This window comes from Protomyctophum bolini, assembly GCF_963924005.1.
Source record: "Protomyctophum bolini genome assembly, chromosome: 16".
Taxonomy (NCBI): domain Eukaryota; kingdom Metazoa; phylum Chordata; class Actinopteri; order Myctophiformes; family Myctophidae; genus Protomyctophum; species Protomyctophum bolini.
Genome location: NC_137877.1, coordinates 10,507,333 through 10,524,328, shown reverse-complemented (window position 1 = coordinate 10,524,328; position 16,996 = coordinate 10,507,333). Strand labels below are relative to the sequence as shown.

At 45.6% G+C, this 16,996-nt stretch overlaps 4 protein-coding genes across 5 annotated transcripts; 3 read left to right on the top strand and 1 right to left on the bottom strand.

Moving 5' to 3' along the window:
- Nucleotides 1-271: 271 nt before the first annotated feature.
- Nucleotides 272-6,335, bottom strand: rgcc (regulator of cell cycle; the record flags this gene model as incomplete). 2 transcript variants are annotated; one of them, XM_080786618.1, is made up of 5 exons in its annotated part: nucleotides 6,154-6,332; nucleotides 5,743-5,916; nucleotides 2,787-2,894; nucleotides 2,341-2,403; nucleotides 272-1,238 (listed from the first exon to the last, which is right to left on the bottom strand). In XM_080786618.1, the coding sequence occupies exons 1-5, from the start codon at nucleotides 6,185-6,187 to the stop codon at nucleotides 1,231-1,233; spliced, it is 387 nt and encodes a 128-aa protein (XP_080642744.1). In that variant the 5' UTR covers nucleotides 6,188-6,332. The 2 variants fall into 2 exon arrangements, with proteins under 2 accessions (XP_080642744.1, XP_080642745.1); XM_080786619.1 differs by lacking the exon at nucleotides 272-1,238 and having other exon boundaries at nucleotides 2,330-2,403; nucleotides 6,160-6,335.
- Nucleotides 6,336-9,376: 3,041 nt separating this feature from the next.
- Nucleotides 9,377-10,897, top strand: LOC308330413 (E3 ubiquitin-protein ligase arih1-like; the record flags this gene model as incomplete). The annotated part of the gene is made up of 1 exon (XM_080785260.1): nucleotides 9,377-10,897. One exon carries the CDS (start codon nucleotides 9,377-9,379, stop codon nucleotides 10,895-10,897), a length of 1,521 nt encoding a protein of 506 aa, XP_080641386.1.
- A 1,236-nt stretch (nucleotides 10,898-12,133) lies between these two features.
- LOC308330412 (E3 ubiquitin-protein ligase arih1-like) lies at nucleotides 12,134-13,696 on the top strand (the record flags this gene model as incomplete). The annotated part of the gene is made up of 1 exon (XM_080785259.1): nucleotides 12,134-13,696. The coding sequence occupies one exon, from the start codon at nucleotides 12,134-12,136 to the stop codon at nucleotides 13,694-13,696; it is 1,563 nt and encodes a 520-aa protein (XP_080641385.1).
- Nucleotides 13,697-15,516: 1,820 nt separating this feature from the next.
- LOC308330411 (protoheme IX farnesyltransferase, mitochondrial-like) lies at nucleotides 15,517-16,737 on the top strand (the record flags this gene model as incomplete). Its single annotated transcript, XM_080785258.1, has 1 exon — nucleotides 15,517-16,737. The coding sequence occupies one exon, from the start codon at nucleotides 15,517-15,519 to the stop codon at nucleotides 16,735-16,737; it is 1,221 nt and encodes a 406-aa protein (XP_080641384.1).
- Nucleotides 16,738-16,996: the final 259 nt, after the last annotated feature.

Below are 16,996 nucleotides of genomic sequence, written 5' to 3'. Positions count from 1 at the left end.
AGTGAATAGGATACTTTGTTGACTGGTGTTCCCCAGTAGTCTATCAACAACACTTCTAAGAACTGTTTTTTTGTTTGCTGCATGGCACACACCATACATATACATACAACTTCAACAGAAATTCATTATTGTTAGAATGTGTGGTAGAGGCCTAGACAAGTAGTTAAGCGGATTAAATTCATGGCTGTATACGGTATCATGTTACCAGTGAAACGTTATTGGTAGAAACAAAACCTGCTGTAAAATAGGAAGAAATGGAGGAGACACGTCACACATTTTGAAAGAACAATACCTCATAGTTTATTATCTCCGATAGACATTAGATGTGTTAAATACAATGTATATTATTTTCCAGTTTTTTTCAGTATTGCTTTCCAGTTTTGTTAAGTATGTTCTCAGTGAATTAAGATGTCAGTTCACAATCGTCAGAAGCATGAAACCAGCTTGACTTCAGTCAATGAGCGTCAAACTTAAATCTGACCAGCGGTCTTCTTAATAGCAAGGCAAATATAATTTGAAACAATTATTATTTACATAAGATAAAAAAATATATTTCACAAAAAAAGGTATTACTGACAAATTTACAATAACCAGCTCTATAAAATTACAAATATACTTCTATTATAAAAAGCCTTTTCTTTTTAAAATACTCTTGCTGCTCAAGTTTTGCATGAGGGAGCATAGCCTCTAGTGTGTGTGTGTATGTGTCTGTGCGTGCATGTGTGCGATAGATTTGTAATAAAGATAATACACATTCCAATCACTCTCTGTTTCATCTTTCCCCTCGTCCCGTTTAAATGATCCATGGATCACTGTTCAATACATTACTGTTGTCCTCATCTTCCCTATATTTTGAACCTTCTTTCAACCAAGAACCTTCTTTCAGCTAAGAACCTCCTGTTCTTAGCCTTACTGTACTGTAGTTTAGTACACTGTAAAAGACAAAAGTGTTTAACTTTGGGAGCGTAAAATTGGGCTTAGTTATTACACCACAAACACTCATTTTACATTGTATATACGGAATACGGGCGTCAGCTGGCGTCGTGGAGTCACTTGGCAGTCGCGGTGCCATCCATCCTGTCCTGTGGTGGTCGGAGGTGTGTGTGTGTGTGTGTGTGTGTGTCGGGGGGAGGGGAGTGCAGGGTCTGCTGCCCAGGGGTCCAGACAGTCACTCCATTCCCTCCCTCATGGCTACACTCCAAGATGGGTCTCAGTCTCCGTGTCTCCATGTCACATGCCTAAAGAGAGAGAGAGAGAGAGAGAGAGAGTGTTCTGTTTAGGACAGGACCTACTGGCTCCTTGGACTCTGGCACTATTCTTAGGGGGTGTGATGTTCGCTTTTTACAGAATGGTCATCGTAAACACGGGGTGGCCCTAATAAACAGGCCGCTCTGCTTTAAAGGGCTGGCTGACTGACTGACTGGCTGACTGACTGACTGACTGACTGCCTGACTGCCTGACTGGCTGGCTGACTGACGGACTGACTGACTGACTGACTGAATGGCCAGCTTTAAGAGAGCTGGATGTCCTCAGCTTTGAATGGAGAACATTCAGTGAGCAAAACACAGGAAACAGTTAGAGGAACACTGGGATTCTCCAATCAGAGGTAAAAAAAAATAACCCCCCCAAAAGAAGGAAGTGATTCAATTCCTAATCATGCGTTGCTCCATTCCTGACGTTTACAGTCGGAGTCCTAGTATACCCCAGGTTTTACATGTGCACATTCCATGTGCTCCGAGGCAAGTTCCAACACTCACAGAGCCCTGTAGTAAAGAAGAGGTCCAAAACAAGCCCTGTGGTAAAGACGAGGTCCAAAACAAATAAAGTGAGCTACGTTGGTCCGTTACCGTTCTGTAGCTACTCGCTCTCTCAGGTTACAACCGGTACATACATCGACTACCACAGATCTAGAGTTGTGTATGTACACAGAGAGATAGTGTGTGTGTGTGTGTGTGTGTGCGTGTGTGTGTGTGTGTGCGTGCGTGCGTCCGTTTTCACAAATGTATATGGGGATAATGGGGTGTTGTATGCGGTGTTGTATGCGTGCGCCTCTTGAACTCCACTTCTTCCTAAGATGAGTGACAGGTGAAAAGGGATACTCCTCCAGCTTAACCCCAGAAGGCCTCCCGCTCCGGCCAAAGAAGGAAAGCTACCTCTTTAGCTCCCATCATTGTTTCTTAGAAACCTGGGGGTACGCCGTGTCACTTTATGAGTGGTCGTTAGCATAGCTTACATAGGGAACACACGTCAGCACTAATCTGGGGGAGGGGGAGGGGGCAGCGCCAAGCGCCTGCACCAATTCATCATGGTCTGTGACAGCCGTGCTGCATTAACACTTACTCGCTAATGTCCTGTCAAGGTCAGCGATGAAGTCTTCCAGTTCCTTAGTGTCACCGAGCTTGGCTGTGGGACACAAGCGAGAAAGACCCGGGTTCAGTACATTGGCAGAACAAACAACAACAAACTCTAGTTAATTTAATGCTAGTGTGGGCAAACATGTTTGGCCATAAGACAGCAAACGGGAGTAATGCTGAAGATGTGCATTTAAAAAAAGAAATAATCTCATTCACCACATTTGACTTTTGCTGTTATAATGCATTGTTAGGTAGAATTGCTGTGTCCTGACACCATTCCACTTAGCTAAGACTTGCTTTCATTGGATTGACATGCCTTGTAAGGGTGTGTGAATGTGTTCTGGCACTGACAGTCATACCTGTGTGTGTGTGTGTGTGTGTGTGTGTGTGAGAGAGAGAGAGAGAGAGAGAGAGAGAGAGAGAGACAAAGACCTTTAGGTGATGTAAGAATGGGTGAGGTGGTGGCAGGGGAAAACACAGTGGGGGAGTTGAGCCTCTCGTCACTGAAGCTGAAGCTGTTTCTGTTGAGCGACTCTGCACCTGAGATAGAGAGAGATAGAGAGAGAATGCAGGAAAAGGAGAGAGATTCAATTAGTGTTCAGCTTTCACTGTGCCGCCTCGGTCATCTGTACAACATCCTGACCTACACCTAGACCTACACAGACACATACACGCACACACATACGAATCAAAACGTATCAAGAACCCACTTTTGTCACCATTACAAATGTACAATTGTGCATATATGTATGGTGCTTTTAATTTGTTGCATGGTAAGAAATCTAGATGGCTACAAAACACACAAGCACTCAGCAACCACGAAAAGAAAGGGAAGACTAACATTAATTAACATTATGACATTGGTTAAAGAAGACAAACAAAACAATATCTACTACCTACAAACATGCTCAACTCATAGTCAGGACTCCAGGAGGCATCAGTAAAAAACAAATTTTTAAAGTAAGGAGTTTTCCAGTTATGTCTGCTTCACTGGAGGACCAAAACATCAGATAACTCCTCTCCTGCTCTTCGAATATGAATTATTATGTATATACATTCAGAGGTCAGTGTTAAGAGTAGTGCAGTCCTGTCCGGATAGGACAAGGACAGTCTCATCCTGCCTTCTCCGTGCATCCCCAAATCTCTGCACAGATAGTTGCATAAGTGATATAATAGCCACTTAGATTCTGCCAAGCCATATTTCAAGCCGCTGCACAACGCGACATATTTTCACTGTTATAGTTTGTCTGAGGGATGGAATAGACTGAGAAAGAGATCTCTTGTGGGGAAAAGCTCTCTGGCTTCTGTGCAAAGTAAAGTACAATACCGGTATGTGCTGTCCCTTAACTTAGAACGTATTTATCTGTTCACCTCCAATTCCCTTTCTCATGTGGCAGCCAATACCTTTTAATGTTTGCCTTAAGCATGCCCCCCACCCCGCCCCTCACTTCACACAAGTATCATTTGTCTTTAATTCACTACAGCAGCAGCAGTCTGACAAACGGACGTGTTTCGGCTACTCAGACCTTCATCAGCGTTTCAATTCCTTAATAACTTAATACACACAGACGTTTCTTACAAGTGCTTCTCACCTGTGTTGTCTAACGTGAGTATGGAGTGACACTGTGTGTGTGTGTGTGTGTGTGTGTGTGTGTGTGTGTGTGTGTGTGTGACTGTGTGCATAAGAAGATTAGCCCGGCACTTAAAGCTGTCCTTGTCTATCTGTCTCCTCTTTGCAGATCTCCAGTAGACCCTGACAGAGTGTCTGCCACTTACCTAGTCTCCCCTCTCTGACCTGAACCACTCCTAGCACTCAGCACCCGAGACAGACACCCACAGACACACGGCAAGATGGAAGATACCGTAGGAAAAAAGTGAGATATGCCGACACAGACGACCATACTAGCCTGAGATGATAAGCATCAGCTTCAGGAACTGAAACTCTTTTACTCTCTCTCTCTCTCTCTCTCTCTCTCTCTCTCTCTCTCTCTCCCTCCCTAGTTGTATGTCTATTGCTGACAGACAGACACACACACACACACACACACACACACACACACAAAGGGGTGCATCAGGGTGCACATGTCGTTGGCCGCGCTTTCAGCGGTCTATCCATCAGACTTCAACACAATAGGCAGTCCCTGCATGGGACAGGTCTATCTTCAATAGACTACCATGGAGAGGACAGGGCTCAGGCAGGAATCCCATCCTCAAATCAACCAGCATGGTTCCTGGGCTTTTAATCATTGGAGGTGGGTTCATTTAGAAAGGTCAGTCCTTTTACACCAACGCCAGCGACACGATGAACGGTGTTGGCATTTCTCAGGTGCCACGTTATGTAACTGAACTAATTATGTTTTTATAACTGAAATCGGATTATTTGTTACATAATTTAGACTGTCTGATTCCAACTCTGAAGTCAGTCATATTATGTGTGATTGGAGAGCTGTCGAGTCTGCAGTCAGCTGGACAGTCTCTCTTTAAACTATTCCACAGGCTGCCCGTTCTAAAATACTTAGGGCTATAAAGCTCCTTTTCACATCTTCCCCCGGAAATCCCAGCCCACTCGCATGTGGTTGGGAAATTAAATAACTTTGCACATGGGGACCGGGAGCATATTTCTAACTATATGTAAGCATATCATGCCTTTGGTCTGGGGCCTTCCTGGGGCTTACAGTGCAGCTGGGTAAGTAGGCAGGTCTTTGAGACACTGTACGGTATGGTAATGTACAGTTTGAAGTCTACACAGGAGGGCGTTATAATATATAGTCAGCTTTGTGACAATAAAACGAAACACCGCCACAGAACCGTGGCTCCCTGTCAATATGCGAGCAGGTCTGCCAAAATATGCAGCAGTAGCTCAATCTGACCCCAAGATCTCTGGAGCAAGATCAAGGATTTCTATCTCTCTTGTCCATGTGTGCATACGTGTGTCGGTGTGTGCACGAAACAGTTTGCCAGCACTTGAAGGTACACCCATCCGCATTGCACAATTTGCACACATTTGAGAATGTATTTTTTGGACCATATACTTTGTTGTATAAAGATTATTTTCGGTGAGTGACTTCACAGTATATCTAACTCTTGAGTGAGAGAGAAATAAAGAATGAAATGGTAGGCCTATACTAGTATACAGGCTCTACTATTTCAGACTGTGGAGTGTATGCTTAATGTTTCAGTTTTCACCGTTGTATGCAGCAAAATCTTCAGTGTAATTTTGTTCATTTGCAACTCTGAGAGTGTGCAAATCTAAGGACGGACCTTACAGCCAGCCATGAGATCCAATATAATATTGCATGTGTATTGTGTATTGTAGTGGTAGCTATACCACTGTACACTTTCACAGTGTCATTATCAAAGGTGACAAAAGAAGAGCTTCGTCACTTACTCTCCGAGTCGCTGATCCCGCTGTCACTGACGCTCGCGCTGCTCCTTCTCTTCATGGTCTTCAGGTGCTCGTCGTACCTGAAGTGACGTTTCTCCACCGGCGACGTGAAGTCCTCGATCACGGCGTCAAACTCACACAGCACGTCGGTCAGATCGCTCTCGTTGATGAATTTTGCTGCAGGTAGACGTACAGTACGTGGCAATAATGTAATGAGAAAATGGATGGAACTGTATAAATCCTCAGACAGACACTGATTCTACTGTGTGTGTATATATAGGCCTACTACATTTATTTACGCTGAGGCCTACTGAATAGGCTAGTCAATAAATCACAGATCGCCTACTCAATTTAATACATGACCAATGTAGCTAAAGAAAAACACCAAAGAATGTAACAAAAATATAAACTTACGTTTACCTTGGGATTTCAGTTTTGGGGACTTCATGATTCCTCTATTTTTTAATTATGGGATATTATCCAAGATGTTGTATTGTATTGAAATGTCCCAGTCAGTCAGTCCCAAAGTAAAATCCCAGGCTGATTTATCCTCTGAGTAGCCAGTACTCCTGCAAAGTCTCTTCTAACAATCCCGCGCCAGAAGGCTGGCTTTTTAATCTCCAGCAGGGCTCTTTGGGGGCGGGGTGAGAGAGAGAGAGAGAGAGGGAGGGAGAGGGGGAGAGGTGGCCGTCACTTGGCTTCTTCAACTCTTCCCGGTTGAAGTTACACTCCCTGGCGTCACCCTCATATAAGTATGTGTTTGTAAACAACTTCTGTGTCACTTGGCGGGCAGAGATGTAATACAGCTATATTTATAGCCACGAGCCTGGTACTTTTCATACTTTATCACGAGGCAGATTTTGACACAACGAGGCCAGTAAATTACTATAGCTGATAGGCTGAAAATGGAACTTGAAGTCATCGCTATGAATAATCAATGTATTGTACCTTCCAAATTATAATTCCAAACATTCCACATTCACAAGGCAGCGCTACTACTCCTACTTTAAAAATAAAATAAACACTTCATTTGTATTTACAGTCAAATAAACAATAATAGTAGGCTATTAATGAAAATACATCGGATGACAATATCATGACATTGACGAGCGCCGTCTTCAGCTAAAGTGGGTTTGGTGCGACACCTAGCGGTACAATGTAACAACGGCACCCTTTGCTTTATTAGTAACTCCAAAAAGCAGGCCAGGCTCCTGCCTGCATGTAAAAAGTCGACTGTATAGGCCTATACTATACCGAAATAAACGGTTTTCTCGGATAGCGTAAAAGTGATGAGGCTGACTCTTTGAAATAACCTGCCCACTGTTTTCCCTCCAACAAGGAAGCCTATAAAAAAATAGACATAAACCAACACCTGCTTGTTTCTCATCAGGATTCCCAACAACACCCCCTGGGCCCTGCAGGATCTTCCCAGAGACAGGTCAGTAGCATGCAGGGGCACTTTTTAGGATTTTCACACCTTCAGTCAGTGCCCAGTCCAGCAAGGAAGGCAAATGGACAAATGGGCATGTGGATGTGTGTTTGCAGCTGCACCGTGACTCTGGGGGCCCAACAAGGTGTTGCTCATCATGGGACTGGCCTGGGTCGCTGGGTGTTAAAGATGACACCTTTTACAGCATGCAACTTGCATGATGCAAGGGATCGGATCTCACGTTTACACACGCACGCACACACACACACACACACACACACACACACACACACACACACACACGCTATGTGGCTGTGTCAGTGCCCATAGCATTACAGGTAGGCTAGCTAGATCATGGTTCATGGCCATATATATAAGCTATAGCGTGTCTTGGAAATGACAGACTGAAGGACTAGACGTTGATTGATTGATTGAAATATTTATTAACAGTTTGCACAATTACAGTACATTTCAAGCACAAACTCAATACAAAGACTGTTAACTGTGAGTGGACGACCCAATTAAGCATTACACTTGTTTACAAGAGGGTCCACCATGTTCAATTCATCAAAACATTTAGAGATGTAAGACACTTCTATATAGAACAGAACAGGATTTCATCATAAAGGAGGTCAAAAGGGAAAATAAACGTATACAGTAAGGGGAAAAGGGGGGGATACAGATTTTACGCGGACATTGTGATATCACAATGCGTATCCATATATGGGGACATTCCCATATATGGGTTTAATATCCCTGATAATGTCATAGTGATGTCACGAGACCTGGGCACAATATATGGGGGCTTTGCCCATGTATGGGGGTTTTGAGTGACGAAGAACGGTGCAGTATTGCACAGTACAGCACAGTACAGGACAGTATTGTACAGTGCAGTGTAGTATGGTACAGTACAGTATTACAGTACAGTATTACATTACGGTACAGTATTCTACAATACGGTATAGTATAGTTGCGAATCCAGTGAGCACTTACTATGAGACCTAGCAGATCATGTCTGTCTGTCTGTGTGTGTGTGTGTGTGTGTGTCTGTGTGTCCCACCTTTGTGCCCATATATGGAGCTGAGTGATTTGTTTGTGATTGATGCAACACACTCCATATTTGGACGTATAGCTGCTTTGGGGACTCCTTATATGGTTATGGCTAAGTTAAAAACTTAACTTAAAAATAACTTAACTTAATGTACGAGCTGCGTTCGCTTCCCGCGTTTGCGCGTCTTACTGGTATAGTATAGTATAGTATAGTTTTTTTAAGTCTCATGTCACCATGACTCAGCCATAACCATATAAGGAGTCCCCAAAGCAGCTATACGTCCAAATATGGAGTGTGTTGCATCAATCACAAACAAATCACTCAGCTCCATATATGGGCACAAAGGGGGGGGACACGCACGCACGCACAGACAGACATGATCTGCTAGGTCTCATAGTAAGTGCTCACTGAGTTCGCAATAACTGCAGTTGCTCTTATAGTCTCAACATCAACAATGTGAGTCTGCTGTGTGAATATAGTCAACTATATTCGACCGGCCTTCACCCTTCGGCCACCCCATCCAGGTGGCCAGTGTACTGTACTGTACCGTACTGTAGCAGGCTGTACTGTAGCAGGCTGTACTGTACTATACTATACTATACTATACTATACTATACTATACTATACTATACTATAGTATAGACTCACATTGTTGATGTTGAGACTATAAGAGCAACTGCAGTTATTGCGAACGCAGTGAGCACTTACTATGAGACCTAGCAGATCATGTCTGTCTGTGCGTGCGTGCGTGTGTCCCCCCTTTGTGCCCATATATGGAGCTGAGTGATTTGTTTGTGATTGATGCAACACACTCCATATTTGGACGTATAGCTGCTTTGGGGACTCCTTATATGGTTATGGCTGAGTCATGGTGACATGAGACTTAAAAAAGTAATAACTTAAAAATAAATCTTAAAAGAACCCAAATATGTACGAGCTGCGTTCGCTTCCCGCGTTTGCGCGTCTTACTGGTACTGCAGTTATACCAATAGGGTTCCGAGGGGGTGTTATGTGCACAATGGCCGCCATGTGAATGTGGTGATTGGCAAGCAACCGCCACGTCATATAGTGACGTAATGCTACATCACGGGATCTTATAAGACAAAAAGGCCCGTTCAGTTGAGTTTATATGCCTGTACTGAGCCTTACTCTTAGGAATGGACTCCATAGTGTGTTATGGCTATGAATCCGACGCTGAGATGGAGGAGGAATGCAGCGACGACGACACCCTGGAGCTGGACGATCTGGAGTTAGTGGATCCCATAGTGGATCCCGTCGGAACCGGCCACAGCCGAGGACGGGAGGAGGACTACCGCTTCGAAGTGCTGACCGGCCAACAGATCCACCAGCATATGCTGGAGTGTATCCGGGAGGTCAACGAGGTCTTCCAGAACCCTGCGACAATTACACGCATTCTCCTTAGTCACTTCAAGTGGGATAAAGAGAAGCTAATGCAGAGGTACTTTGATGGGGACCTGGACAAGCTGTTCTCCGAGTGTCACGTTATCAACCCCAGTAGGAAATCACAGACCAGTTGCCCGAAAAACACAGGATCATCTGCAAAGGACATGCCATGTCATATCTGCTATCTAAACTACCCCAACTCCTCCTTCACAGGCCTAGAATGTGGACATAAGTTCTGCATGCAGTGCTGGGGAGATTACCTGACTGCCAAGATCATGGAAGAAGGACTGGAACAGAGCATTTCTTGTCCCGCTCATCTTTGTGACATTCTGGTCGATGACAACACAGTCATGCGCCTCATAAAAGATTCAAACGTGAAGTTGAAGTACCAACACATAATCACAAACAGTTTTGTAGAGTGTAATCGACTGTTAACATGGTGCCCTGCACCTGACTGCCATCACGTCATCAAGGTCGAGTATCCGGATGCCAAGAATGTGAAGTGCAAGTGTGGCCGCGAGTTCTGCTTCAGCTGTGGAGAAAACGACCACGATCCCGTCAAGTGCACGTTGCTGAGGAAATGGATAAAGAAATGTAACGATGACAGCGAAACCTCAAACTGGATTTCAGCAAATACAAAGGAGTGTCCTAAATGCAATGTCACCATCGAGAAAAACGGTGGCTGCAATCACATGGTCTGTCGGAAGCGGAGTTGCAGCTATCAGTTCTGCTGGATCTGCATGGGTTCGTGGGAATGCCACACTAACTGCAATTCTTACAACGAAGACGCCATAGCGGAAAAAGATGCACAGCAGCGCTCCAGCGAAGCCCTGAAGAGGTACCTCTTCTATTACGACCGCTACATGAACCACATGCGGAGCCTGCGCTTTGAGCAGAAGCTCTACGCCGAGGTGGAGCAGAAGATGGAGGAGATGCAGCAGCAGAACATTCCCTGGATCGAAGTGCAGTTCCTGAAGGACGCCGTGGACGCGCTCGGCCGCTGCCGCCAGACGCTCATGCTGACGTATGCGTTCGCCTTCTACCTGGGGAAGAACAACCAGTCCATTATATTCGAGAACAACCAGGCGGACATGGAGAACGCCACCGAGGTGCTTTCTGGCTACTTGGAGCGGGACATCTCGAGGGACTCCCTGCAGGACATGAAACAGAAGGTACAAGATAAGTACAGATACTGTGAGAGCAGGAAAAGCATGCTACTGCAGCATGTGCACGAAGGCTACGAGAGGAACCAGTGGGAATACAGAGAGGCTTGAGAACACGTCTCCTCATCATGTACAAAGGAAAGGAAAGGTATTATGTTTACCCAGGGTAACGGGACTAAGCTCAAGAACTTGTTTACAGCCAGCTCATAGAACATTTCATGGTGGAGGTTCAATGCCTTGTCCAAGGGCACTTCAGCGGTGGTAATTTTAACGTGCCGGTCCGGGGATACGAACTAGCGACCTTCCGATATCAAGACCGCTCCGCAAATCGTTCGGCCACCGCTGCCTCAATTGCAGCATGCAGCATTGCACACATGCAAGAGTATAGGCATGACGGGGTACCCACTAGTGCTCTCTCTCTCTCTGTCTCTAACTTGAAGTTAATTGAATTTATTAGGGCTTAAATGGCATGGAAAACATGAAAAAATAAAGAGAAATGTATCAACTGTGTATCATTGCAATAAAATAAATAGTAGGTATTAAAAATATAAACAGAAAACGTGTGCTGTCTTGTCACATGTATCTATGATGTACGCCTCCATAATGGGCAAGTTTTAGACCATTAGTATCATTATTGTGATTGTAAAACGATATATGCTTATATACAAAATTATAAAAAAAAATATATACACTATGAGGAAGAAAAAGACCTAACTTATATCCATGACATGTGACTCCAAGGTTTCAGCGCAATCACAGCGCCACTGACTTTATTAAAGTAGCTATAAGCAATAATTATGTCAACGTTTTAATTACCTTTTTTTTTTCTTCTTTTCGTATTCACACAGCCAGCAATGGGTAAAACGCTCCACAAAAAACAAAACAGAAAAAAACAAAAAGGTCATTAAATCTTTGACATATTATTTCTTATAGCTACTTTAAAGCCTTAAATATCCATGGAAGTACTTCCTTGGCTTACTGGCAGTTTGCACAAGCAATGTGATACTGATCAGTATTCCAGTGGTTTGCAAGAATATCCCCACACACACACACACAAACACACACACACACACACACACACACACACACTTCGGCCTCCTATGCTGTCATAAATGCATAAACAAATAAATACATTTAACATGGTGATGACCATATTTGGGCATAGCTGGTGACTTCACACTACATCATGGATGATCTTTATAAGCACACCATATTTGGGCGCAGCTGGTGACTTCACACTACGTCATGGATGATCTTTATAAGCACGCCACGGGCGAGCTTCAGAACGGGGTGAGAAGACAAAAAGGCCAGCCAGTGCTAGTAGTGAGTTTATAATCACCACTGAGAATGGGCTCTGACAAGAGCTATGACGATGAATTTGAAGAAGAGATGGAATGCAGCGAAGACAGCCCCGAGGAGGAGGAGGAGGAACCTGAGGACGACACCCTGCAGCTTGGAGAAGTGGAGTTGGTGGACCTCAGTGGGAGCTGTGGCCATGGCCAGGGACAGGGGTACCGCTTCGAAGTGTTGACTGGCGAACAGATCCACCAGCATATGCTGGAGTGTATCCGGGAGGTCAACGAGGTCTTCCAGAAGAACCCCGCGACAATTACACGCATTCTCCTTAGTCACTTCAAGTGGGATAAAGAGAAGCTAATGCAGAGGTACTTTGATGGGGACCTGGACAAGCTGTTCTCCGAGTGTCACGTTATCAACCCCAGTAAGAAATCTCGGAACTGTGCTCCTATCAACACAAGATCGTCATCTGCAAAGGACATGCCATGTTATATCTGCTATCAAAACTTCCCCAGCGGTAACTTCACAGGCCTTGATTGTGGACACAGGTTCTGCATGCAGTGCTGGGAAGATTACCTGACCACCAAAATCATGGAAGAAGGAATGGGACAGAGCATTTCTTGTCCGGCTCATCGCTGTGACATTCTGGTAGATGACAACACAGTAACAGATCTCATAACAGATCCAAAGGTGAAGTTGAAGTACCAGCATATAATCACAAACAGTTTTGTAGAGTGTAATCGACTCTTAAAATGGTGCCCTGCGCCTGACTGCCATCACGTCATCAAGGTTGAGTATCCGGATGCCAAGAATGTGAAGTGCAAGTGTAACCGTGTGTTCTGCTTCAGCTGTGGAGAGAATTGGCACGACCCCGTCAAGTGCTCGCTGCTGAGGAAATGGATCAAGAAAGTGGCAGACGACAGTGAAACCTCAAACTGGATCGCGGCAAATACCAAGGAGTGTCCTAAATGCCACGTCACCATCGAGAAAGACGGCGGCTGCAATCACATGGTTTGTCGGAACCAGAACTGTAAATCTGACTTCTGTTGGGTCTGTCTGGGTCCATGGGAATGCCATGGCAACTCTTATTACAAATGCAATTCTTACGATGAGGACGATGCCAAGGCGGCCAGAGATGCACAAGAACTCTCCCGGGCGACCTTGCAGAGGTACTTGTTCTACTACAACCGATACATGAACCACATGCAGAGCCTGCGCTTTGAGGAGAAGCTTTACGCTCAGGTCGAGCAGAAGATGGAGGAGATGCAGCAGCAAAACATGTCCTACATCGAGGTGCAGTTCCTGAAGAAGGCCGTCGATGTTCTGGGCCAGTGCCGCTCCACGCTCATGTTCACCTACGCCTTTGCCTTCTACCTCAGGAAGAACAACCAGTCCATTATATTCGAGGAGAACCAGGCCGATCTGGAAAACAAGACCGAGGTGCTGTCTGGCTACTTGGAGCGGGACATCTCAAAGGACTCCTTGCAGGAGATCAGGCAGGCAGTACAGGATAAGTTTAGATACTGCGAGCACAGGCATACTTTGCTGCTAGAGCACGTGCATGAAGGCTATGAGAAGGACCTGTGGGAGTACAGAGAAGATTATCAAGTATAGTCAAGTATCTTGACTATAGTGCTGATGCAATTTAACAGTGGCATGGGCCTCTCCCTCTGCAAACCAGCCACTTTTTTGTGTCTTTTGCGTTTTTTCTTCCTGGTGTTTCTTTAATGAAATCTTTCATATATATATACACACAGTACAATATTAGACTAAGTATATTACAAGTATTTTTACAGTGGAAACAGCATGACATTGAGGAGGCAATACCTCCATCTAAAACATAATACAGCCTATTGACTCGTATTGTAACACATTCTTTTCCCCTCTGTTTCCCTGTCTTTTTTTCTCTTGTGAATCTTTTGTTAAGTTTTTTATTGTTTTTTTTTAACAATATGTTCCTCCATTACTATGATGTCATCAATATGACGGCAGTCCTCTCCATATTTGGGCTAAACCCGGCAATCTGACAGATTTGTATGTCCAGTAGGCCAAAGAATGTTTTTCCAGTCAACATCATTTTATATTTTTGTGAATGCATTCATTACCTCACGCCCATGTCCCTCAAGAATACAATATAAGGAGGAGAAGCATGAGTTAAGTCCGTTGCTCTCCCCAGGTTGGCGGAGGGTGTGTAGAGCCCAGGATCACAGTAGATGATTGACACAGGGGTGAAAAATGGGTTACAAAATCGTGGGATAAAAAATATATAAAAAAAAGAATACAATATAAGGAGATGCCCATGCTGTTCCCCTTCACAGGAGAGTGCAGCTACACACAAGGCCTGTGTATGAGGTTGAGTCCACACAAGTGTGTCTTTTTCCTGAACACAGTGTAACCGCTGCATACCTTTAGTATGCTACAAATGCAGCGTGAAAAGGCAAAATAATCATGCATGATGTTTGGCATTTACTTCTGGTCACAGAGTTCACAAATCACCAAAACCAAAAATACACAGGGAAGACATATTTCAATATACTACTATAAGTACTAATAATGTTAACTCCATAGATGCATACTTCATCTAACTATAAATGCAGTATAAGTCTGTGTGTGTGTGTGTGTGTACGTCTGTAATCCACGTAAATCCACATAGACATACATACAACAAAGTTAGCGATGCCTTTCATCACAATGAATATGACGTATATGTCAACAACATGACGTCACAGACATACTGTACACACAGAGAGCTCAAAAACAGCCAGTGCGGTCACTTAGTCCAAAAGGGATAGCTCCAAAAATAACTTCTTGCGGTCTTGTTTTAATTCTCTAACAATGGGTGCTCTGACAAACAGCCTGTTTATACTTGTTTGATACTCTGTGGGTATTGCATAACTCAACAGGCATAGACGTAGTCAATTATTATTAATAATATAAATATTCAGGATCTGTGTGTGTGTGTGTCTGTCACATATCTCAAGAACCGTCTGACCAATTGCTTTCAGACTTGGTGTGTGGATTGCTCATGGTTCAAGGCTGTGTCCCACTTAATGCCCATATGGAGATCTCTGTATATGTCTGTCCCTATTATGCCCATGTATGGCGATCCCTGCTGTCATCAGCATGACATCATAGTGAGGGCGGTTGGTGGCGTGCTGCATGCGAAAGAGACGCAACAGAACTGGCTTCATGCTTCAGAAATATGATTCAATATGTTCATAACGCCATGTAGTCTGTCACGTCTGGTTGGTACCAGCATGAAGCAGGAATCGGTTAGAAATGCCCTTAGAAATCAGCATTGCGCTTGCCACCCATTTTACACATCCAAATGGGTAAAATACCAGCATCTGAACTTCCTCAAACGACATTATGTGACAAAAAGCAACAATGACCTTCACATACGAGCTACCCCTAAACAACCGTCTATCTTGGCCATGTCCATGTATGAGATGGATGACGTGGTCATCGCACACTTGCCGCATGTACCAGTCACCAGTCCTACAGTTGCAGACGTCACGCTACACAGAGGAGAGGTCACCCGCGAGATAGTAACGCAGCCTGTGACATCCGCACCCACAGAGACCTCGTTACAGGCACCTGCTGCGTCTGGGGCGGAGTGGACCTCAGTGGAAACCCCCCGTGTGCAGCTGGAGACAGAAGAAGCCAGACACGGCCGTCTGCGCAGACAGTGGAAGGAGCTGAAGGTCGAGCTGGCTGATCTGCCGGACGTGTATGCCAGACTTGCCAAAATCAAACTTACAGCACTGGTGGTCGCGACCGCAGCAGTGGGCTATGCAATGGCTCCGGCCCCCTTTGACCCCACCGTGTTCTTTGTAACTTCCCTGGGGACAGGCCTGGCCTCGTGTAGTGCCAACGCCATCAACCAGTACATCGAGGTTCCCTTTGACTCCAACATGAAGCGCACAAAGAACCGCCCCCTTGTCAGAGGACAGGTAAGTCCCCTGCACGCGGCGTCATTCGCCCTGGCCTGCGGTGTGCCCGGGGTCGCCATGCTCACAGTGGCGGTCAACCCGCTGACGGGCTTCCTGGGGGCCCTCTGCGTCCTTCTGTACACCTGCTGCTACACTCCCCTCAAGCGACTCAGCGTCGCTAACACCTGGGTGGGGGCGGTGGTGGGGGCCGTCCCCCCCGTCATGGGCTGGGCGGCGGCCACGGGTTCTCTGGACCCGGGTGCTCTGCTGCTGGGGGGCTTCCTCTACTGCTGGCAGTTCCCGCACTTCAACGCCCTGAGCTGGAACCTGAAGGAGGACTACTCCTGCGGCGGCTACCGCATGATGTCCGTCACGCATCCCGCCATGTGCCGGCGGGTGGCCCTGCGCCACAGCCTGTGCCTCGTCGGCCTGGCGTGCGCGGCCCCCGTGCTGGGCGTCACCACCTGGGCCTTCCCGCTGGTCTCGCTGCCCGTCAACGCGTACATCAGCCTCCTGGCCTTCCGCTTCTACAGGAAGGGCGACCGCGGCAGCGCACGCAAGCTCTTCTTCTGCAGCCTCTGGCACCTGCCCATGCTGCTACTGCTGGCGCTCACGTGCAAGAAGAAGCCCGACGTGGACCTGGAGAGTGAACCGGCTCTGCTTTGCGGAGCCGGTGAACAGCTAACTGGCTGCACGTCTCTGAGTGGCATGACGTCATGTTGACGCTTTGTCAGCATAACATTTTGTGTCCAATGTAGAGTAAGTACCCCTTCCGTGTACCATATTGACGAGTACAGATTTACTATTCTTTACCTATATCACATGCCTCAATCATCAGAGATGGTGCATGCTGAGAAGTGAAGCTGTTCAGGAACTCTTGTTAAAAGAAAGTGCACTTACTAGCCTTGAGAAGGCTATTGAAATTGGTTTATCCAAGGAATTATGCCAAGACTCATCAGTTCAGTACAAGTGGAAAATTGCA